This window comes from Dreissena polymorpha, chromosome 2 (assembly GCF_020536995.1).
Source record: "Dreissena polymorpha isolate Duluth1 chromosome 2, UMN_Dpol_1.0, whole genome shotgun sequence".
Lineage (NCBI taxonomy): Eukaryota > Metazoa > Mollusca > Bivalvia > Myida > Dreissenidae > Dreissena > Dreissena polymorpha.
The window spans coordinates 29566398-29591208 of record NC_068356.1 but is presented as its reverse complement, the minus strand read 5'-3'; the positions used below and the strand labels follow the sequence as shown (position 1 = coordinate 29591208).

General features: G+C 36.8%; 1 protein-coding gene across 1 annotated transcript in view; it reads left to right on the top strand.

Annotated features, from left to right (window-relative positions):
• Nucleotides 1-24596, top strand: part of LOC127866391 (protein ecdysoneless homolog) — a 32917-nt gene extending 8321 nt beyond the window's left edge. The window contains exons 2-14 of the mRNA XM_052406884.1: nucleotides 60-177; nucleotides 3528-3615; nucleotides 3948-4126; nucleotides 5451-5592; nucleotides 5889-5939; nucleotides 10430-10558; nucleotides 12929-13063; nucleotides 13368-13453; nucleotides 17074-17174; nucleotides 18635-18809; nucleotides 21291-21370; nucleotides 21729-21961; nucleotides 22389-24596. Of these exons, the coding sequence (XP_052262844.1) occupies nucleotides 60-177; nucleotides 3528-3615; nucleotides 3948-4126; nucleotides 5451-5592; nucleotides 5889-5939; nucleotides 10430-10558; nucleotides 12929-13063; nucleotides 13368-13453; nucleotides 17074-17174; nucleotides 18635-18809; nucleotides 21291-21370; nucleotides 21729-21961; nucleotides 22389-22847 (1976 nt within the window). The 3' untranslated portion in view covers nucleotides 22848-24596. The remainder of the gene's footprint in view (nucleotides 1-59; nucleotides 178-3527; nucleotides 3616-3947; nucleotides 4127-5450; nucleotides 5593-5888; nucleotides 5940-10429; nucleotides 10559-12928; nucleotides 13064-13367; nucleotides 13454-17073; nucleotides 17175-18634; nucleotides 18810-21290; nucleotides 21371-21728; nucleotides 21962-22388) is intronic.
• Nucleotides 24597-24811: the final 215 nt, after the last annotated feature.

The window sequence follows — 24811 nt, the reverse complement described above, 5'->3', positions numbered from 1 at the left end:
TTCCAGAACGAGGCTTATATGTCTATCCAATATCACGTCTGCTGGTATTTCATCTCTAGGTGCTCTCCCTGCCCACTTCATCGGACAGACCAACTTCGGGGAGAACATAGAGGATGAGTGGTACATAGTGTACTTGCTTTATCAACTGACTCTGAGGTTCCCGGGGCTGGTGGCTAGGTAACAGAAGCTATTGCGCTCAAAAGTCATCATTTTTAAATTCTTTGACTCTTTGTGCATTCATTAATTTTCTTTATCATAATATGATTTTAATTTTATGCTCCCCGAAAAATTTTCGGGGAGTATATAGTTGCCAGTTTGTCCTTCCTTACTTCCATACTTCCTTACTTCCGTCACACTTTTGTTACAGTTTCTCATAGCGCCTTCAATACTTTACTGATCTCTTTCATACTGTAAACGTATAGAAATTTGTCGGTATGAAATATCGTGGTTTAATAAAAAACAACTAATTTGTCGACACATAATTTTGTGGATTTCAAATTTTCGGGGAAGATTGACAGTCACAATGATCAGAGCTCCAGATAAGGGTCGTATTTTCGTAATTACGAATTATTTTCAAGCCCGTTACGGATTTATTTTTAAAATCTTGTCGTACCATTAAGAATTACAAAATCAAGTTACGAATATTATTTTTACATCGGTTCGTATCGATTTGTATTGAGTTCTTTTCGCGTATTAAAAATCTTTGCGGTGCTTATATAGAATGGTTATCGGGTTTGTTTAACAAAGCGCATTTTTTCCAATATAAGGGGGGCATATACAGTCGATCTGTCAAGAAACAATGGCGGCGCCAAGAGAGCGTCCTAAAAAACTGCAAAGCGTCCAAAAACACGCTTTAAACATATTGTATGCAAAGTGAGCCGAAGTTAAATGTTTAGAAAGACATAATAGAAATGATCTTATACGATGTTGTATGTTCAGTTGTCGACACAGTCGAAAAAGCTAAACAAAAACGCGACACGACGGGTCCAAACTTAAACACAAAAAAAACATTGAACAAGTGGAAGGGACAAGTCCCGTGGCTAATCGTTGAAAAGATTGAAGGGGAGACCCGTTTTAATTGTTAAATATGTAAAAATTCATGTAAGCATGCAATCTAAGCACAGTTTGGGCATATGAAGGTATTTGAAAAAAAAATTGTATAATACTGAAAAGACACTGTTGAACTCGTATAAATAAAGTACCTAGTATGTTTATTTTGATTTTTTTTGCATGAAAATAACCATTATTATTTATTTTTAGGTCATTTAGAAAAAATAAGAATTATTTTCCAAAACTTAGTAGTAACGTTAAGAATAAAATTTCAGAGTTAAGAATTCTTTTTGAAAAACTGGTAGTAATTTAAGAATTTTACAAAACCTTATCTGGAGCTCTGATGATATAACTTTTCTTAAAACAACCAGAGTAATAACGAAGAATAATCTGCTAATGTGTGTTGACAGCAAGGCTTGTGATTAATGTGCACTGAAGCATGAAAGTGTTGCCGATAATTGTCGATAAGAGCGAATAAGCGGCGATCTTGTGGGTTCCCGCTCACTAATTGCCATCAATGTTGTTTTGCAATTCTCCGCTCAATCGGTCCCCTAGTAGTAACAATTGAGTAATAAGGTCCCCAAAATACAGGTGTGAAAACCGTTATGTCTCTTTTAACTTTAATTGGCACTAATTGACATATGTGATAAATCTGCAAACTGTTAATTTGACGGCGTCACGTAAAAGAGAACAATCGTTGATGTACAATTTAAATTCCGTGCTTGATTTAAAAAGTATTATTACCCAAACACTTCTCAAGAAAACAACATATTGTATTACCTAGCATATCTCAATCAAATATCTCAGATAACCGAAAACAATAGAGAATGGCGGCAATGACATTTGGAAAGGACCGATTTCGGATTAAAAATGTAAAAATAATCGTTGGTACTTGAATTCGTGGTTCAGCGGAACAACGAAATCCACGAAAATTCGTACAACACGAAATTTAATGGTTTTTCAGTATTTGGCATGTAGGTTCCTAGCATAGACCTCTACCTTTTGATGAGGTTAGAGGTCACTGGGGTCAAGGTCATCAAGGCTAATAATAGATTTTTTTGTCAAACTTTTGTTACAGTTTCTCATAGCACCTTCAATATTATACCGATCTGTTTCATGTTTGGCATGTAGGTGCCTTGCATGGACCTCTACCTTTTGATTAGGTTTGAGGTCACTGGGGTCAAGGTCACCGAGGCTCATAATAGATTTTTTCCGTCACACTTTTGTTACAGTTTCTCATAGCACCTTCAATACTTTACCGATCTCTTTCATATTTGGCAATTAGGTACCTTGCATGGACCTCTACCTTTTGATGAGGTTTGAGGTCACTGGGGTCAAGGTCACCGAGGCTAATAATAGATTTTTCTGTCACACTTTTGTTACAGTTTCTCATAGCACCTCCAATACTTTACCGATCTCTTTCATATTTGGTATGTAGGTACCTTGCATGGACCTCTACCTTTTGATGGGGTTTGAGGTCACCGGGGTCAAGGTCACCAAGGCTAATAATAGATTTTTTGTCACACTATTGTTACAGTTTCTCATAGCACCTTCAATACTTTACCGATCTCTTTCATATTTGGCATGTAGGTACCTTGCATGGACTTCTACCTTTTGATGAGGTTTGAGGTCACTGGGGTCAAGGTCACCGAGGCTAATAAAAGATTTTTTTAGTTGGTGATAAACACATAGATTGACAAAGTGCATCTTCGGGGAGCATCCATCAGTTTCACTGATATTCTTGTTTATATTGTAGACATATTTTGATTGAACATTTAAAGTGAACCAACCAATCCCTGTTGTCCTACTTAATTTAAAAAGACTGAGACTAATTTTATTTATGCCCCGGTAGGGTGGCATATAGCAGTTGAACTGTCCATCAGTCCGTCTGTCTGTCTGTCTGTCTGTCTGTCCATCCGTCTGAAAACTTTAACATTGGCCATAACTTTTGCAATATTGAAGATAGCAGCTTGATATTTGGTATGCATGTGTATCACATGGAGCTGGTGAAAGGTCAAGGTCATCCTTCAAGGTCAAAGGTAAAAAAAACAAATTCAAGGGAAGTAGCAAGCTTTAAAGGGAGATTATTTATATTTATCATTTGGCAGGTACAGATCATTTTTACAAGGGAAGTAATATTTTGTATTATATCCCTTTAAAAAATATTACTTCCCTTGTAAAAATTATCTGTACCTGCAAAATGATAAAAAAAAACATCAAATAAATCAAAGTGGCGCAGTAGGGGGCATAGTGTTTCTGACAAACACATCTCTTGTTTTAATTAATTTATTTATTTTTTTAATATTTTTTTTTTGTTTAATATATTTTATTATCCTTATCAAAAGGTGTGTGTGGGTCTTATTGTTTGGAACAGTTTATCTACTGGTAAAAAGGATATCAGTTGAAATTTGAGTTGATCAAAATGCGTTTTATACTTACCATGTTTTATTGTTAAGTTCCCTATGATCTGCACTCAGGGTACACGACACTGACGAAGAGTTCCTGTTGATAGAGGCTGCAGATGCCCTGCCCAAGTGGCTCAACCCGGAGACCGCTGAAAACAGGGTGGGAACCGTCTATAATGAAATCTACTTAGATTGGTAGAATTTGTAGAGCCCAGCACAGTTGTATAATGAATAAGTTTTTATCATCATAGAAATTGCTTAGTGGGGAATAAGTTATGGCTTCTTAACAGAGGGAGTAGCTTAAAACAGTTACAGTAAGTTTCGATGTAGCTCTAGATATTGCTCTGCATCCGTGCACTCTGATGGGGCAACATCTGATAATGAGACAAACAAAACTTATTAGCATAAAAATTATTTATACTGTATAGTAGTAATTCATTACATTTTCAGTTTGCTAACTTTTAATTGATCATATGCCTGTTATTCTTACAGGTGTACATTTACAATGGAGAGCTGCATATCATTCCTATCCCACAATCCCCATCTGATGTTGCTAAGTTCCCGCATGGTGTGACCAGCGTACGGGACGCCATAGAATGTATCCGGAAATACCCAGAACAGACTCGGGCTGCATGCAATGTGCAGATTCTCATAAATAACCGGATCAATAAGTACGTTTTTTCTGCAGCTTAAAGCTCCATAAAACTGCTAGGTTGGTGTTGAACAAAGATAAGTTTATTTAGCCAGGCTTTGAATATTAAACATGAACCTAATTTGGAGTTTGGGAACAGAGCAAATAAATATTTATTTTCTCAAGACCTACCTTGAATATTATTTATCATATTTGCTGCTTTTAAGCATAAGCAAGCAAAAAAATATTAAGTTAACAAATGCAACATAAAATGATACCCTATTGAGGTAACAGAGTCGTCAAATGTTTTGTTTGTGAAAATTTTAAATTATGAACTAATTATGGGAATGCCTTGGTGAACAAAGAACTGATGTCCTAACTTACTGTTTAATATCCAAGTTTGATTGTTTCATCTATATTTTTATGCCCCCCTTAGAAGAAGAGGGGTATATTGTTTTGCACATGTCCGTCAGTCGGTCGGTCCGTCGGTCGGTCAGTCCACCAGATGGTTTCCGGATGATAACTCAAGAACGCTTAGGCCTAGGATCATGAAACTTCATAGGTACATTGATCATGACTGGCAGATGACCCCTTTTGATTTTCAGGTCACTAGGTCAAAGGTCAAGGTCACAGTGACTCGAAACAGTAAAATGGTTTCCAGATGATAACTCAAGAATGCTTACGTCTAGGATCATGAAACTTCATAGGTGTATTGATCATGACTGGCAGATAACCCCTATTGATTTTCAGGTCACTAGATCAAAGGTCAAGGTCACAGTGACTCGAAACAGTAAAATTGTTGTCCGGATGATAACTCAAGAATGCTTATGCCTATGATCATGAAACTTCATAGGTACATTGATCATGACTGGAAGATGACCCCTATTGATTTTCAGGTCACTAGGTCAAAGGTCAAGGTCACAGTGACTTGAAATAGTAAAATGGTGTCCCGATGATAACTCAAGAATGCTTACGCCTAGGATCATGAAACTTTATAGGTACATTGATCATGACTGGCAGATGACCCCTATTAATTTTCAGGTCACTAGGTCAAAGGTCAAGGTCACAGTGACTCAAAACAGTTAAAGTGTTTCCTGATGATAATTCAAGAATAATAAGCCTAGGATCATGAAACTTCATAGGTACATTGATCATTACTGGCAGATGACCTATATTGATTTTCAGGTCACTAAGTCAAAGGTCAAGGTCATAGTGACAAAAAACGTCTTCACACAATGGCTGCCACTACAACTGACAGCCCATATGGGGGGCATGCATGTCTTACAAACAGCCCTTGTTAACAATTTTGTTACATTCTTTTGATATTCCTATTTGAAGTTGTTAATTTCTCACTTCACAACCAGATTTCCAGGCCTTGTAAAGGAGCACAAGCATTATACCCATTGTTACATTCCTGCTGTTATGGCTGCAATCCTTGACGAGAAACCAGACTTACTTGCCCCGGCCGTGAGAGCTTTTTACTACAGAGATCCCATTGATCTTAAGGTGAATAGTTTGTATGTGATTGAAAGCAATAGAAGATAAAATTAATGGCTGTTAATAAAGATATAAATACACTGGTTTTGTATCGCAAACAATGTGTTATTGAAATGTAATCACTGGAATGGCTTAATGTACTGGCACATTTTTTTAAATACTGGCAAACTGTTACTTAAAGTGAATCTTCATCCTCAGTCCTTTTCAAATAGAAAATCGGTTTTTACCTTTTGACCTTTGCAGTGTTATGGAATACCTTGCTGTTTAGATTAGTTTTTTCTATGTATGTGTGTTTTCTGTTCCAGTGCTGTCGAACGTTCACCTACTTCCGTCCTGGAACCAGAATTCTTCATAGGGTATGTGTACACTGGTACAAATGGTACATGATGTGCTCATGGTGAGGGTTTAGTTTGTGAAGTCTGTCGTCTATCCATGTCTGCTTACTTGTGTGTTTGATTGAAGTTTTTCTTCAAACGACTTCTATTCCTTAACCGCTGGGCAAAATCGGATGGAATTTCCTTGGGTGGCCATTTATAACAAATTTTCAAATGCTTTGGGTTTCTCAAGAAATAATTAATAGTAGCTTGTGGCTCAGAAAGCGGTATTGAAAACGAAAACCTTAAAGACGTCTGTAAAATAGCAAGGGTGGTATATTTGGTTTGTACTATGGTATTGTTGTCCTCAAAAAAGATTGTTCAAATTATGCTCTTTGAGTCAAAATTTTTCCTGCTTTAGTGGTTACATGTCTTAAATACTGTAAACGTATAGAAATTCGTCGGTATGAATTCTGTGGTTTAATGAAAAACAACTAATTTGTTGACACGTAATTTCGTGGATTTCAAATTTTTGGGAAGACTGACCATCATAATAATTATACTTTTATTAAAACAACCAGACTAATAACAAAGCATAATCTGCTTATCTGTGTTGACAGCAAGACTTGAGGTTAATGTGCACTGAAGCATGAAAGTGTTGCCGATAATTGTCGATAAGAGCGATAAAGCGGCGCACTTGTGGGTCCCAGCTCGCTAATTGCCATCCATGTTGTTTTGACAATATTTGCACTTCTCAGCGCAATCGGTCCCCTAGTAAAAACACTTGAGTAATAAGGTCCCCAAAATACATGTGTGAAAACCGTTATGTCTCTTTTAAATTTAATTTGCGCATATTGACATATATGATAAATCTGCAAACTGTTAATTTTACGACGTCACGTAAAAAAAATTGTTTTTCTTCACAATTGGTCATGCTATTTATTATATTTATTTACCATGATTAATAAAACGTACATTAACGATGATGAATAAAAAAAAGAAAAACTGATAGGTATAGTGAAATGTGACCTACTGAAGTGAAGTAACTATTACAAAAACAAATATCTCTGATAACTGACGACACAAAAAAAGTCAGAAAGACATTCGGAAATGACCGATTTCGGATTAAAAATGTATAAATAATCGTTGGTACTTGAATTCGTGGTTCAGTGGACCAACGAAATCCACGAAAATTCGTACCACACGAAATTTAATGGTTTTACAGTAGCCTTTTTTTTTTGTCCCCCACCACTATAGTGGGGGACATATTGTTTTTGCCCTGTCTGTTGGTATGTTTGTTTGTGTGTTTGTTTGCGCCAATCTTTAGCATTTTGCCATAACTTTTGCAATATTGAAGCAACTTCATAATTGGCATGCATGTGTATCTCATGGAGCTGCACATTTTGAGTGGTGAAAGTTCAAGGTCATCCTTGAAGATCAAAGGTCAAAGATATGTGTCAAAATCACTAAACTTTAACATATGCCATATCTTTTGCAATATTGAACATAGAAAACTTCCTATTTGGCATGCATGTGTATCTCATGGAACTGCACATTTTGAGTGTTGAAAGGTCAAGGTCATCCTTCAAGGTCAAATGTCAAATATATGGGTCAAAATCGCTCATTTACTATACACTATAACTTCGTAACAACTTCTCAAATGCATATGGAGCTGCACATTTTAATTTGTAAACTGTTAAGGTCAAGGTCATCATGAAAGGTCAAAGGTCATTTACAAACGTCAATTTTCATTTTAAATATGCCAAAACGTCAGTACCACTTTATACAGATACTTTATATTTTACATGCATGTGTTATTCATACAGCTGAACGTATTAATCGGTGACGGTGATCCTTCAAGGTCATATACTTAAAAATGCTTATACCTTTTTAACTATTGTACATAGCATGTCAAACATTTGCCTTAACTTTTGCAATATTGAACATAGCAACTTCATATTTGGCATGTATGTATATCTCATGAAGCTGCACATTTTGAGTGGTGAAAGGTCAAGGTGATCCTTCAAGATCAAGGTCATCCTTAAAAATCAAAGGTCAAATATATTGGTCAAAATCGCTCATTTCACATGCTGGGGGGCATAGTGTTTCTCAAACACATCTTGTTTACATATAGGAATACCTTTAAAAATCTTTTTGCCTTAAACAGAAAAGCTTAATGCTTTCATATTTTATATTTAGCATCATTTACAGGTGCTCTTCAAAGTTTTTTCAAATAATGCCCTTGGGATCAAAAGTGGCCTGGCCCTGAAGGTCACCACTGTAACATTGACTTGTATAGGAAAAAACATTTTTTAATTTTCTTACCACAAAGCCCACTGGTGGCTCTCATATTTGTGTTGTAGCGTCATCTAGAGTCAGTCAAACCTTTCCCCTTGACTGAAAACTGATGGCAACCAAGGATCAAATATACAATTTGAACATAAAGCAAAATTAATATATAAAAATCTCTGAAACAAGAAGTCCAAGAGCTTTGCTTGTGCCTCTGGGGTCAAAACTTGCCACACCCCTATAGTAATATGATTTATAGCAAAGATCATACCAGAGGTATATTGGTAGCTAACATTGTATAGTGGTCCTCTACTAAGTTTGGTAGAGTCAGTATGAGGATAAAATTCCACATAGGCAATATGCACGGTTTAGTATTTCAGTTTTTTTATTCCCCCGGTAGGGTGGCATATAGCAGTGTCAGTCCGTCTGTCTGTCTGTGCATCCGTCCGAAAACTTTAACATTGACAATAACTTTTGCAAAATTGAAGATAGCAACTTGATATTTGACATGCATGTGTATCTCATGGAGCTGCACATTTTGAGTGGTGAAAGGTCAAGGTTAAGTTCATCCTTTAAGGTCAAAGGTCAGAAAACAAACTCCAAGGGAAGTAACAAGCTTTAAAGGGAGATAATTTCTATTTTATATCATTTGGCACATACAGATCATTTTCACAAGGGAAGTAATATTTTTTTAAAGGGATATAATCCACAATTATTTTTTTTAATTCAAAGCGACGCAGTAAAGGGCATTGTGTTTCTGACAAACACATCTCTTGTTTCAGACAAAAATTGTGGTTGCTATGATTAAATAAGTAAAATTAATCAGGATCCTGGGACAACTCAAAAAGAACTTAAGCTACGTTGTTGAAACTTGGTATGTGGATAGAGGACAATATGGAGAATATGAACTTTGTAAGTCCATCAGATTAAACGTCTGGTTGTAATTGTTAGAGAAATTATTGGAAACTAAAATCTGGATCCTGTCCTACCTTCAAACGCACTTAAGTAAGGTTTATGAACCTGGGCCATATGGGGAATATGCATGTCAGTTAAGATTTTTTTGTGTGACCCTAATTGTAGTTGCTTAATGCTATGGTATAGAAATAATAAAAAATTTAAATCTGGATCATGCAATAACTAAAAAGTACTAAAGCTAGGTTGATCAAACTTGGTGTGTGGATAGAGGGCCATTATCCCCATTATATCAGGGGGGAGGGGGGTTTATACAAAAACTATGGTTTTATGGGCACAGAAATAATTGAAAACTAAAATCTAACCCCAAAAAAAACATTAGTTAAGTGGATGAAATTCTACAAAGAGGGTCATATGGGAGCATACTGATTCTTTCTTTTTTTTCCAGACAACATTGGTGTTGCTATGGAGATCCTGTATTCACTTCAAAAACAATTTTTTGTCCCATTGGGAAAAGTACTGCTACCAGTCAGATTAAGAAAAAGTAGCGCAAAATCCTCAAATTGGCAAAATTAAAGTATTGTAATCCTTAAATTTGGAAATTCATGTCGTGAAATGGGTAATTTTGGGAATCTTTAATTTTTCGGTACTTCAGTGCACATACCCATTAAAATAATCGTTTACAGGCTTTCAAAATAACCAGTTTGCACTAAAGTTGGTATAAAAACAAAATCTATTAAAAAACGAACACAATCAATACAATGTAACTTTGATAAGCTTGGTTTTTACACAGATTGGCTGCATTAACTGCAGCAGCACAAGTTTGAGTTTCACTCTGAAGGACACGTTCAGAATAAATTCTATAGTTTTTGGACTGACACTTATTAGAGTGATCGTCGATCTAAGTAGGATAAAAAGATCCTTCAGCCTTTTTGATTAAGCAAGACTTGTCAATGGAACACAGCTGATCGCAGGGAGGCAGCAACTTTCCTTTGTGTTTGGAATTTTTTAGGACATGGTAGACAATTTTCGCATTTTTGCTCAATGCTCTACTTGTACTTAATAAAGAAGGCAAAAAAATTGTTCAACATATGAACCCAGTAGGAGACTAATTTTTGCGTGACTCTTTGACATGCTCTTGTTATATTTAATCTGTCATGTTGCAGATCTACATGGTATTGTTATATGTATATTCGGTAAATCTGTAGAAATATTATTGTTGCTTACTTGCAATTAAAAACATAATGCTAATGTTGATATTCCTAAACGAATACATACAAAGCAAACTCTAGAATATATTGAAAATGAAATTGGTTTTGTTGTATTTGCAGACTTGCATGACCAGGTGTCTGTATGCCCAACTCGTGCACCAGAGCTTCCAACCAGACAAACGCTCCGGCTGGATAATGCCCAGCACTTCTAGCCCCAAGTTTAGGTCGCATGACCTAGGAATGAAACTTGTATGTAGAGCAAAGTACCCTAATTTCGACAGTTTAAGGTTAAAATGTGTATACCAATTTATTTGATCAGTATCCTCCTTACTTCGACATACCACTAACTTAACTTATTGCATCCTGTGCTTTTTAACTGTAGACTGTCAGGTAAGGATGTTTTATACGTATCGTACTTACTTACAATGTTAACAAAGTATGAGGTCGTTATTTCGACATGGTGCCCCTTATTTCGACACCCCTAGTTTGTTTAAAAAAATGTAAACGAAACATATTCTTTCAATGGAACAGACCACAACATTTAAAAATCGTAATTAATATTATTCTTTTGGCTTGCGCTTAGTGGCGTACGGCCGTATATTATGCCCGCCGATTGCAAAACCCCATGATGTCCACTGTACTTCCTAAAAATGGTCATACGCCAAAAATAGCAACCCGTTACGTAATCTGTCGATTAAAATGCTTCAATCAACACTGCTTCCTGAAGACTCAATGCGTTTTGCACACGTCTCGATAAGTCTTAACTCCGCCTCCTTTTCAATCCGATTGGCGTTAACACGTTCACTGTTCACGGTGTGGACCGCGCTGGAGCTTGTTTATTGGCACGATATTTTGATAACAATAACGTGAGAATGTCTGCAAAGAAGTTGAGACCCCGTCTTCGACCCTGTTTGGCCAAAAGTTGTTAATTGTTGTAACAGTAAGTAGGCAAGCTCCATTGTTTCAATAAAGAACATTGTAACCCGTTTTTAAATTGACAAAATATTTTGTTGGCAAACACAGATATAAATTTGACAAAAATATTGAACTTGTACTACCAAGCATTCGTGTTCAGAATGTCGCAACATACGCTTGCCGGTTTCGGCATTCCACTTTCGACGAAACGGAAATTAGTAATTGATGAAAATGAATCTAAGAAATCAGAAAACAAACAAACAATTAAAGCAAATGAAACACCGAAGTCGCGTTTTTTTCAGACGACTTGGTTAAACCAGTTTGACTGGTTGGAGTTTGATGAAAAGAACAAACGCATATTTTGCTAAATCTGGTGTGCAACAGGGTTGCAAAATTCATATTTTAAGGATGGAGCTGGTATTAGTTGCAATAATCCAACTTCAAACTATGTACCCTCCAGGTCGCTGTACGTATATACTCCTAAAAGCTCAGAGTATACAAAAAAATCTAGAGCTGGTATGTTCATGTTATATTAAATTACCCAGTAATGATGTTGATCTATATAAAACGTGCGAGTTGACTACCGTGCGAGTTGACTTAGGTACGAGCTGACCGGCACCCATATTTTTATATGTAATGAAAAGATTACATAGGGCAATGCGTAATAGTTATTTAGTTATGTTATTCGCTATGTCGAATTTACGGTCCAAACGAGTTTTTGGTAACCTCACTTCGACACCCCTTCATTTGCCGTCAAAAAGCTCACAGCTTAGTAGAACTGTTTAACAATGTGATCTTCCATGTTTGTTTTTCCGTTCTCAATACAAATTATAACGTATTCCCGCAAGAAAACGAAAAGAGACTTACCGTTCGTTGCTGCGTGTCTGACAGCTTTGTATAAGGGCCGCATTCGCGTAAAAACACAAAACAATCTGTGTTATTCAACCTTAGTTTACGGAAAAAACAAACGCAAATTTTTATGGGTGAAATATTTTGATGATGGCAGAAATATATGACGTCATCAAAAATGAACTCAAATTGACTAGAACGCACCGCACTAGGCTGAATTAAAAAAAAATGCCGAAGCATGTCGAAATAACGGACATGTTGAAATTAGGAGACTTTGCTCTACTGCTATAGTTATGTTAAAGCCACATCAATACTAAAAATCAACGAATATTTAGTAAAATATTTCGTAAAATAAAGTGAACCCATAAAAAAGTGTTCCTTATACATGTAGCAATAGCCAACATTTCAACGCTAGATGTGGTCTTTAAACATAGATTAACGAGATGCAAATTAATTTTTTTTTGTCTCAATATTCCATGTTAATTTCCTGGGACAAAACTTGAACATTTACGAGGGAAGGCAAGATTGGCTTAGGGCAGCGTTGGAAGAACGACATAGTTCTCATGAGCTGCCCCTAGCCATGATGATGGTTCCAAAGTTTCTGTAATGTCTATAAATTAGAACCTCGCTTTTGGAAAACAAGGTTTAATGCATTAGCGTAAGGGTTAACCGAGATTAGAATGTGCAGTTTGCAGTCTTATTAGAGAAGACTCTTTGCTTAAATTGGATTTTTGCTAAGAACAGATGTTCAAACAACAAATACAATTAAATAGGAAAGTGTTGTCCCTTAGCGTTTTCCTAACGCAAGTGCATTTAGCCTCATTTTGAAGAGCAAGGTTCATATGCAAATTGTAGGCCCATGGATTTGAAATACTGTGCCACAAGGCTGCAGAAGATGGGCACAGCACTCCCACCAATGAGAATGTGCCTACCAACAACTCTCGCTGGCAACAGTATCTGAAGTCCCTCCAGAAAAACAACTACTTTCGGGTAAATAAATAGTGAATGTAGTTCCAAAACTGTGCTTTGATTGGTATGTTATAAGTAAGAATAATTTGCCATTAGTGTAAATTCCAGTTGTCATAAAAATGTTGTTTTTGATTTGACTGCAAAATGAATGTTAAAACATTGTTTGTTATGCAAGTGAGATTTCACTGAATGGTGTATTCCATATTTTTGTTGAGTGGGGAATAGTGCATGTGTCAGAGGATCTGTGTAAAAATACAAACATGGTAACAAACAACAACTAATATGTGATTCAATCAAATGTTTTCATAATGTATCCCATGTTTAGGGCGAGCTGGAGGGTTCTGCATTGTACAAGAAGTTACTGGATGATGCCTTGAAGTTTTACAGAGTAAACATGGTAAAGGGCGTAAGGTAAACAGATGAATTGATTTGACGTGATGCTTTACAGGGAAGAATTGAATTGTTGCATGTTAATAAGCAATTGAACATAGCAGGAGGTTGTATGTTCTTTTGAGCTGGTCTATTCACTTAAAAGCTTAAACTATACTACTCTTGATTTTTAGCTCGGCTGTTTTCGGAGAAAACACGAGGTATTGTCATAGCCAGCTCGTGTCATGTCTGTGTTCGTGTCTGCCGTCCGCGTCGTGCTAAAACCTTAACATTTTGTTAAGGTTTTGAACATTGGCTCTAAAATCAAAGTGCTTCAACCTACAACTTTGAAACTTCATATGTAGCTGCACCTTGATGAGTTCTACACGCCACACCCATATTTGGGTCACTAGGTCAAGGTCACTGTGACCACTTAAAAAAAAAAATTCTAAAAAGCTATAAGTTTTGTTCAGTTTTGAGTTTTGTTCCGGTCCATTGATTTTAGACCAAGTTGCAAGCAATGCTTACGGACTAACAATTTTCTCTAAAAAAAAGTGGCTGTGCGGTTTAAAAATGCAATATGGGGCTTTTTTTTCTAATAGTGCCCTTGTTTCTACAGGTATTCATTTGAAATATCACACATGTAATTTTGGTTATTGTGTGAAGTCAATGATCAAGTTCCATAATTGGGACCTGCAATTTAGCGTTATCATGTTGTTGTTATTTAAATTAAAAATGTGTATTTAATGTTTGCATGCAACTTCTAGATATCTCTGTTTATACTCATAAACATTCACCGACCAAGATGAATACTTTTGACCAGCTACTTAGTAGGATTATGCCCCCATTTGTACTTATAAAAGTATGGTGTAGGTTTGTTTGCAAAATGAGATTTTGGTTAAGGTATGAGTGCACAAAAATTGTATCTCTGTACATATGTAACTGCTACATCTATTAAAATAAAACTTCTTAAATATTTGTTCAGGGTCTGCTATGAACACTAGCTGTCTGAGACCATTAAGGTCAAGGTCTTTGTTACTTAACATAGAAAAACTAACTTCTTTCAGTAACTTTAGTTTAGATGGAAACATTATGTTGTAATTTTGTTCTAAGGTAGCGTACAAGCAGATCTTGTCTGAGATTGCATTTTAGGCGTGTTGGATTAAAGTGTCTGTTACCAAATATAGAAAAAAATGTTTTCACAAAATAACTATCAATTACTTTGCGATATTTTGTTTAAATATAGTGTGTAGCTAGCATACATGCAGTCTTGGCTTTGGATTGCATTTGGGCGAAGGTCATTTTTACTTCAAATAATAAAACAGTTCCAGCAAATTGACATTGATGAGAGTTTTCTTTCATATTTGTGTGTAGATACCTTGTAAGCAGACCTTGCCTGGGATTAGAAAGTTATTTAAATTAAAATAGATTCATTAGTAAAAATTGTTGTAAAAACTGTAAATTTTGAGGATGTAAATATTGCAAATTTTCACCCTCAACATCAAATATGTTGTCACAGTTGTTATATCAGGTGTCTGACAGAAAATGTGCATTACACAAACATGAATTACATACAAATAGGCTGTCTTGGGATAGCTTTTCTTATAAAGAAAAACCATTTTAAATAATTATCCCCCGCCATAGGCGGAGTGATATTGTTTTGACGTTGTCCGTCCGGCACTTTTGTGTCCGGAGCCATATCTTGGAAGTGCTTTGGCAGATTTCATTGAAACTTGGTATGAGTATATATATGGATTAGAGGATGGTGCATGCCAAATGGCATTGTACACCATCGAATGATAACGGAGTTATGGCCCTTTTTTTTTGAAAAAATGCTTTTTGTGTGTGTCTTGAGCCATATCTTGTGTCCAGAAGTATAATGGTGGGGGATATCAATTCAAAGAATTTGCTTGTTTCTATTGAATGTGGATATATCAGTATATCCATATTTGTTCAACTCTTCATTTGCACCTCTTTTCTTGGTAATGTTTGATCTGTTTTATAGTTGACAAGTATTTTAAACAGTTTTTATCAATCAAGCAACATTGCCAGTTGTTTACACAATCATTTGCATGGTCATGTGTGAATAGAACTATACAAAATTTCAATGGAAATTAGTCCCCCAAAACAGTGAACTAGTAGCTCACCTGAGCCTTTTGTCCGTTGATCCTTGTGTGGCATCAACATTTGCCTTATTTAAAGTTTTAAAAAAAAGGTTAAAGGTGCGGTTTATAGTCTGCTTCAATAACGTATGTATCTTCAGCCGACTTCGACATTAACCCCCCCATTACTGGGATTTAAGTCATCCGTTTACATATGGCGCACAAGGCGGCCACGGCACATTGAATTATTTCCCTCACAGGTACCCATTTATACACCTGGGTGGAGAGGAGCAAGTGTGGGATAAATTTTTTGCTCAGAAAAATCCAGTGCCTTGGGCGGGATTCGAACCAGGGACCTTCCGATCCCTAGACCAGCATCTTACCACTAGACCACTGTTCCCACTTGTTTACACTCTATAGACCACAGTGATTGTCCGATCTTCATGATATTTGAGCCTATGATATCTTGGACGAGTTCCAAAATGGTTCTGGTCTGTCTGGCTATTGTAAAACCTTGTTAACACTCTAGAGGCTACATTTGTTGTCCGATCTTTATGAAACTTTGTCAATGATATCTTGGTCAATTACGAAAATGGTTCCCGTTGCTTGAAAAACATGGCCGCGAGGAGGCGGGGCATTTTTCCTAACATGGCTATAGTAAAAACTTGTTAACATTCTAAAAGTCACATTTATAGTCCAATATCCATGAAACATGTTCAGAACATTTGTTCTCATAATATCTTGGATTAGTTTCAAAATGGTTGTGGTCTGTAGAAAAGCATGGCCCCCCTCTAGGGGCATTTTGCACATATAGCTGTAGTAAAACCTTGTTAGCACTCTAGAGGCCACATTTATTTCCAATCATCATGAAACTTGGTCATAAGATTTGTCCTAATGATATCTTGGACCATTTTGAAAATGGTTCCAGTCGCTTGAAAAACATGGTAGCAAGGGGACGGGGCATTTTTCCTTATATGGCTATTGTCAAAACTTGTTAACACTCTGAAGGCCACATTTATTGTCGGATCAACATGAAACTTGGTCAGATAATGTGTCTCAATGATACCTTGGACAAGTTCGAAAATGGTTCTAGTCTGCAGGAAAACATGGCTGCAAGGGGGTTACATTTATAGTTCATTCTTGATGAAACTAAGTCAGAACGTTTGTTCTTATGATATCTTAGGCTGCACAGAACAGGCCAGGTCAGTTCCTTTGTATCTGAGGTGAGCGACTTTGGGCCTGTCAGCCGCTCTTGTTGATGTTTGCTATATGTACAAACAGTTATCTATATATTGAATACTCGTAACATTTAACTTCTTAATTTGGTTGTGAGCGAAGGTTTATATGAACCACCTGTAGCACTGTGTGGTGAATAGGAGCCAAATTTTATAAGAAGTGTGGGTAGCAATGAGTGGTGGATACGAGGCAAAGTTTGAAATAAGCCGCAGATAGAACTTAGTGGTGAATACAATGCCAAGTTTATTATGAAGGTTGGGTAGCACTGGGTGATGAATATGAGCTCAGGCCTGTTAAGAACCTTGCCCTGGGTTTGTATTGCAGGAGACCGGATGTGGGAAGTCAGATACTCCATCTTGTGAAAACACTCAATGTGGATGTAGAGCAGCGCCGTCTGGCTGAGCAGGACCTGCCACCACCTGATGGTCAGTACTCTCACCATGGTAACCTGGACTAGTCTCATTAGTGTAGTTGTACAAAATATTGAATTTTAAAATTGGAGCGTTATAATCTACTGTAATTACTCTAAGTTTTCGGGCACTTTAAAATAATATATGATATATTTGGTTATTTACCCAATTACGCAAATGTAATGGTCAATTTTCCTCTGCCAGGTTTTATAACCTTAATTCGTTGCAAAAATCCATGAACAAAGTGTCACAAGATAAGCATAAACAGGGCTGAAGTTTGTAAGATAGCGCGATAAAATATTCTGTCCGAAAGTTGAGAGTCATTAATTATGGACGAAATCCCGTATGTCCGAAAATATTAAGATTCTTAAGCAATAATATTTTTTGATAAAAAAGAGGGTGTCCGAAAACTTTAAGTTATTACGATATTTTACAATTTTTATCCCCACGCTTTTCAGAGAAAAAGTGGGGATATTGTGGTTATCTTAGTCTTCCATCTGTCCATCCGTCCGACCTGGCCACTATTTCCTTCTACACTATAAGCACTTGAGCCTTGAAACTTACACACATGGTAGCTATGTGCGACCCTGCACTATTTGGAAGTTTGATCTGACCCCTGGGTCAAAAGTTATGTAGGTTTGGGTGGGGCTGTGTCACAGATTTTCACTCATTTTTATGCCCCCGGTATGGTGCATTGGCCATATATTTTGCTATATTGAAGATAGCAACTTGATATTTGGCATACATGTGTATCTAATGGAGCTGACATTTGAGTGGTGAAAGGTCAAGGTCATCCTTCAAGGTCAAATATCAAAAAAACTAATCCAAGGGAAGTAATAAGCTTTAAAGGGAGGTAATTAATGAACCTGCCAAATGATTAAAAAAAATTATTAATAAATCAAAGCGGTGCAGGAGGAGGCATTGTGTTTCTGACAAACACATCTCTTGTTTAATGTTATTTTACATTAACTTTTTCATTTCTACACCGATTTACTTCCAATTGATACTGAACATCTCTTATGACAATATGGTCAATCTCAACTTTGCATGGCCCCATTACCAACCCTGGGGTGCCCCCTGGGTCAAACATGCGGCGTGGGGATACGTGTCTGCCTTTGCAGTGCCATTTCAAGTTTACATTTATGTTGGTTGACCTTTTTTACGTTAGGTTAAGTTTGAAAACTTTTACAGTGAAGAGACCTGTTGAAGATAAATGGTTATGAGAATACTATGTGACAAAGTATGTAAACATCTGTTCACAACTTGAAAAATTATTTCTTTGGTAGCTTCACTTAACAATGCAGTACTGGTATCTGTTCTGTTCTATGAAAAAAATTAGATGTCTGATTATAGTCCTATTTTACTATCATATACCTGTTTACTGCTGAATGATATGGGATTGATTATGATACATTTTAATGAACAATTTTACAAAATAACCGGAAGTTAGATAGATCATTTTCATATTTGTCCAGATGACTCCTGGATAACGCTGACCACAGAGACTCTGGACGCCATGTTGTCAGAGCGCGGAGGTAACCTTGACAACGTTGATGACCCAGATGGAGTGTTCAACATTGGGAAGGTCGCAGACAGCATGAACGCTTTTGTGAAGAAAATCTCTAGTGTGGATGGTGCTGAGTTCCCAGGGTAAGTCAAGGCAGAAATCCACTGATATTACATCCCATGGGCCACTTTTGATATTTATGCACATGCAAGGAGAAAAATTGTGGGTGTGGATAAGATGACAATTAGTTTCTGGAATGCCAATCAAAGGCTGTTAATCTGTTTTTAGTTATTTAGCGCAACTCTCAGATGCTAAGTCTCTCAGCGAATTGTTTTCCTTGTTCCATCAAAGTTTCTCAGGCTTGCCAAAATGGAGGAAAGTTTATGTTGATATGTTGACAAATGAATGTTTTATATTAAAAAATACTTTTAAAGAAAGAAACTCTTGCCAAAGACCTAAACAATCCATTAAGGTTATATTTAAAAATGTCATTATCACTTGGAAATGAACAAGGTAAAGTTTGTATAAGTGATTTTTATGCTCCCCCGAAATTTTTGGGGTGAGCATATTGTCGCCGCCTCGTGTGTCCGTCTGTCCGTGCACAATTTTTATCCGGGCTATTTCTCAGCAGTTAATGGCCGGAATTCAATGAAACTTTATGGGAAGCTTCACTGCCAACAGGAGATGTGCATATTATCAGCCGGTTATGGTCGGATGATTTTCACAGAGTTATGGCCCTTTGAAATTTTCTTTAAACTGTACATATAGTGCAATTCTAGTCCCCCCAACTTCTAACTGGAATTCAATGAAGCTTTATGGAAAGCATAACTACCTTGAGGAGATGCGCATGTTATTTGTGGGTTCTGGTTAGATGATTAATTTTGCTCCCCCAAAATTTTTTGGGGGGGAGCATATAGTCGCCGCTTCGTCTGTCCGTGCGTGTGTCCATCCGTCCGTGCACAATTTTTGTCCGGGCTATTTCTCAGCAATTTATGACCGGAATTCAATTAAACTTTATTGGAAGCTTCACTACCAAGAGGAGATGTGCATATTATCAGCCAGTTCTGGTCAGATGATTTTTCACAGAGTTATGGCCCTTTGAAATTTTCTATTAACTATACATATAGTGCAATTCTTGTCCCCCCAACTACTAGACGTTTCCTTTTATCTGAATATATAGTGCAATATTGTGACAAAAAAAAACCTTTGGGGAGCATCACCCATCTCAGACGGTTTCTTGTTTAGAGAGTTATGGCCCTTTGAAATTTTTAAGTTGCTAAACCATCCATCGTATTATTATCCCCCGCTAGAGGCGGAGGGATATTGTTTTGGCGTTGTCCGTCCGTCCGTCTTTCCGTCCGTCCAGCACTTTTGTGTTGGAAGTGCTTTGGTGGATTGCATTGATACTTGGTATAAGTATATATATATGGATAAGAGGATGTTGCCTGCCAAATGGCATTGTAAACCATCTGTAAATAACGGAGTTATGGCCCTTTTATCTTGAAAAAAATGCTTTTTTTGTTTATCTTGAAAAAATGTTTTTTTTTGTGTCCGGAGTCATATCTTGAAAGTGCTTTGGGGGATTTCATTGAAACTTGGTATGAGTATATATATGGATAAGAGAATGATGCACGCCAAATGGCATTGTATGCCATCGGATAATAACGGAGTTATGGCCCTTTGTATCTTGAAAAAATGCTTTTTTGAGTGTCAAATATAACACTTTTGTGTCCAGAAGCATATTGGCGGGGGATATCAATTCAATAAATTTGCTTGTTTTGTCCAAAGTTATGCCCCTCAAGACGTTTCTTTTTATCTGAATATATAGTGCAATATTGTGACAAAAAAAAACTTTGGGGAGCATCACCCGTCTCTGACAGTTTCTTGTTTTATCAGTTTTGCCACGGCTGGTGGAGTATAACATTTGTTCTAACTTCAAAGGTCTTTTGTTTTCGTGAGCCCATTGCTACTACAAAGACCAATTGAACTTTCCAACTGTTAGAGGCTTCAGATAGTGGCATTGTTCAAAGCTGACATGTACAACTTGGCATTTCATTCACAAAGTTTACTGTCAATAACATGCCTTTAGAGCTGTGAATTATTTTCACTGTTTGAATTTAAGTTTCTTTCAGGAACTGATATTTCATTGTTATGCCACTGTATGTATGAAAATGTTGTCTTTCTTCACATATTCTTTAAATAAAACACTGTTCATTGGCAGCTTGAAGTTAAGGTAACATAATCACATACTTTTATCATTTTAAATTGGTAAAATTTTAGTTTGAAAAATGTACCAATTCACTTTCTTAGTTATCCATTGCTACTAACATTTATTTTTTATTTTCACAATTTATGTTCGTAAAATAGAAACTGAATAATTATGTGAGAATTGTTCTGAGAAAACTGGGTTTAATGCATGTGTGTAAAGTATTGTCACAGATCAGCCCGTTCAGTCCGCACAGGCTTATCAGGGACGATACATTCCTCTTTAATGCATTTTTTTATTTAAAGCAAGTCTCTTCAAAATTAAAATCCAGTCTAGGCGGAAAGGCGGAGGCTAATCTGGGACGAAATTTTATGCACATGCATTAAGCCCCATTTTCTCATATCCATGTTTATTACAGTGCTGGAGAGGATGATGATGATAATGAAGACATTCAGTTCGATGGCAGTGGCTTCATTACAGCAATGCAGGAAATGTTTGGTATGCATGGCAAAATTGTTTGTTGGGCTTGGCTATTGTGTGGACTTGAAGCAATTTTGTTCAGCCCTTACCTTGGCGTAATTTTTAGTTCCACACAACAGATGCACACATATTTTTCTAGTACATTCAAAGGAATGCTTAAAATACAAAACATAATACATCCTTATGTAAAGTTTTAACTTCCGAAGATGTCCAGATGACATAGATATGTAACAAATTTTATATCACATGTATTTGAAGTGACTCTATGTATGCAAATAAGTATGATGTAATGCTTTGTTCAAGGTATTAAAACACAGAGGTTTTCATGAACATTATGGCTCATTCTGTTGTTATTTAAAACAAATATTTACTTCAGAATTCAAGGACAATGACAGTGTATCGAGCTCAGACATGAGCGAGTATGGTTGGGAAGAAGAAGATTCAGATGGCGAGGGTAAAACCAAGTCCCAGGGCAAACAGAGTAAGATGAAGCGCCCACCCTCACTTGACCGATACATGGACGTCATGGATAAAGAGCTCGCAAAAACTGAAGTTGGCAAGAGCTTTGAGAGACAGAGTAAAGTACAAACCAAGAAGACTTCAGAAAAAGTGATCCTTTTTTTTGTATTGCGCTTTTTAATTTGTTTACAAAATTAACATACACTATTGTATTTATGTTTAACTGGAATGTGATTTAATGAATATTGTTTATACAGTTTTGTTAAAAAGTATATCAATTGTAATTTTATTTGGAAATAGTTGTCATTTTCTATTGTAATTCAGAAAGACATGACTTAACAAAAGCATAAATTGAAAGACAAAAGAACAACAATTACAAGACTAGTCAACTCATTTTTAACATATCTGCTATCAATTTAGCCTTGATATCAGAAAATGAACTGAATGTATGCGAGTGAAGTGCTCTCCCAAATTAGCCTGTGCAGTCTGTGCTAACTGCACAGGCTAATCTGGGGCAACACTCACGCACATGCATTAAGCCCAGTCTCATATGTATCTCATCCCATCTACCTCACAGGAGACTGGAAACAAGCATAAGCCTACAAAGGCGAGAGACATTGACGAAGAAGATGATGACTTTCAGCCGGTGGACATCGATCTGAACACAGTGAGGAACTTCCTGGAGTCGTACGGGGCCCAGGAGGGGCTGGCAGGCCCCGCCTCCAACATCCTGGGCAGTATGGGCATCGTTCTGCCTCCTAACATGGATAATCTGCCCACACCGACCAATGAAAACAGCAGTAGTGCTATTACACCAACTTGCTCTGACAATTTTGTTGTGACTGCTAAAGACCCCAAACCTAAGTCAGCAACGGTTACGCAATCAGCAGAAATGTCTGCATCAAAACCGACGCCACCTGTACGTCCAGTGGTTCCACCACGTCGCAACACCCCGTCCGCGCCAAAATCGCCCGGCATCAAACCCCCTGCACGACCTCCACCACCTAGCAAGGACAGCAAGGAAACAGATGTTTAGGGAATCTTACAGAATGGTTGCTTACATGTTACTATGGTAGTGCTGTTTTTAGCTCATCAGTGCAATGGACATGGTGAGCTTTAGGGACTGCCTTTTGTCTGATGTGTGCAAACTTTAAATTTTAAAGGATATCACCCAAACCATTGAGCACATTTAAAAATTACTTCAATGGTAAGCTTCTAAGGCGACCCTCTGTCAAAGTTGTAAAACTTTTTCTGGTCCAGTGTGTATATAATTCACCAGAGATAAAAAATAAATTAATAAATTTATAACAGCTTCAATAATCTTTTCTCACACAGCAGTTTTCTTTTTTTGATGTGTAACATTGTAAAGTAGTTCAAATTATTTGCCTGGGGTCAAAATAAGCAATGCCCCAGGGTTCACTTGATTTATGTAGACTTGCAACGTTTGCAATCTCTGAAACAGCAAGGGTCAGGGCTGAATATTTGTTGTATAGTCCTCTGCCAAGTTTATTTAACTCTTGGGTTAACTTGATTATCTTTCATGTTTATTGAAAAAACCTCCAATGAGGCCTATTGCTATTTGGCATGCAATATCGTATGTTGGTCCTCTACCAAATTTGTTTCAATAATGCTCCTTGGGTGAAAATTGGCTCTGCCGTATGTGTTTTTTTCCTCTACCGAATTTGTTCAACTCATGCCATGGTGTTAAATTTTGTTAAAATCATGCCCAATGGATCAAAACTGGCCATGCCACAGGGGTCACATGGTTTATGTAGAGTTATATGGAAAAGTACTGGTAACTAAAAATTTGAAACCCACACCTTTTAATTATTGATATTTGACATTTGGTCGTGGTACTCTACAAAGATTGTTCAAAACATGCCTCTTGAGTTAGCACCGGTCACCGGTGAGCGATTTAGGGCGACTTTTGCCCCCATGTGTTTTCTTTGGCTATCATTTGCTATTATTACCACAGCTATATATTTTTTATCAAACTTATAATTATAAAATACTACCAGTGAATTAAATGTTTTATATCTGTATGTAGAATTTGCTTTACATTTGTAATAGTCTGAAATCTTTGGCTTATTTTTTAATTTTTCAAATTAATTACCAGAATTATTCTGGAATTCAATTTACAATGTGTTGGTCTTTAAAGAAGATGCCACAATGTCAATCATATTTGAACCAATTTCCAAGTTTACCTAAAACTTGCATTTGAACATCACATATTAAGCATTTGAATCTTCCATCATAGAATTGAGCACATGCATTGTGTTGCATATGGTAAAATGCACATGGTAATTAGGGAGGAGTTTAAACTTTCTGTAAGAAATCCCTGATGTCTGTTATTACAGTCTTCACCTTAACTGTACTATTTTATGATACACTTTTTAACCAGGTTTTCCGAAGGAAAAAACTGGTTATTAGATTGGCGAATGCGGGCGGGCTGGCTGGCTGGCGGGCTGGCGGAACAAGCTTGTCCGGGCCATAACTATGTCGTTCATTGTCAGATTTTAAAATCATTTGGCACATTTGTTCACCATCATTGGACGGTGTGTCGCGCGAAATAATTACGTCGATATCTCCAAGGTCAAGGTCACACTTTGAGTTCAAAGGTCAAAAATGGCCATAAATGAGCTTGTCTTGGCCATAACTATTGTCATTCATTGTGAGATTTTAAAATCATTTGGCACATTTGTTCACCATCATGGGACGGTGTGTCGCACGAAAGAATCACGTCAATATCTCCAATGTCAAGGTCGCCACGACTAAAAATAGATTTTTTTTAAAAACAAACTTACAAAGGGGGTTAATTTTGTTTGTTCATTTCAAAAGTTCAGTTTGAGTTTTCTCCCTTTATCAGATTTTTTTTTCACAATGAAAACCTGGTTTTGTGACAATTTTGTCCCTTGTTTTGTCTACTTTAATTATACTCATATTTAGCATAATCTCTGGTCTACAGCTCATATTAGTAGGGTTTTAGTGACTTCTTTTATT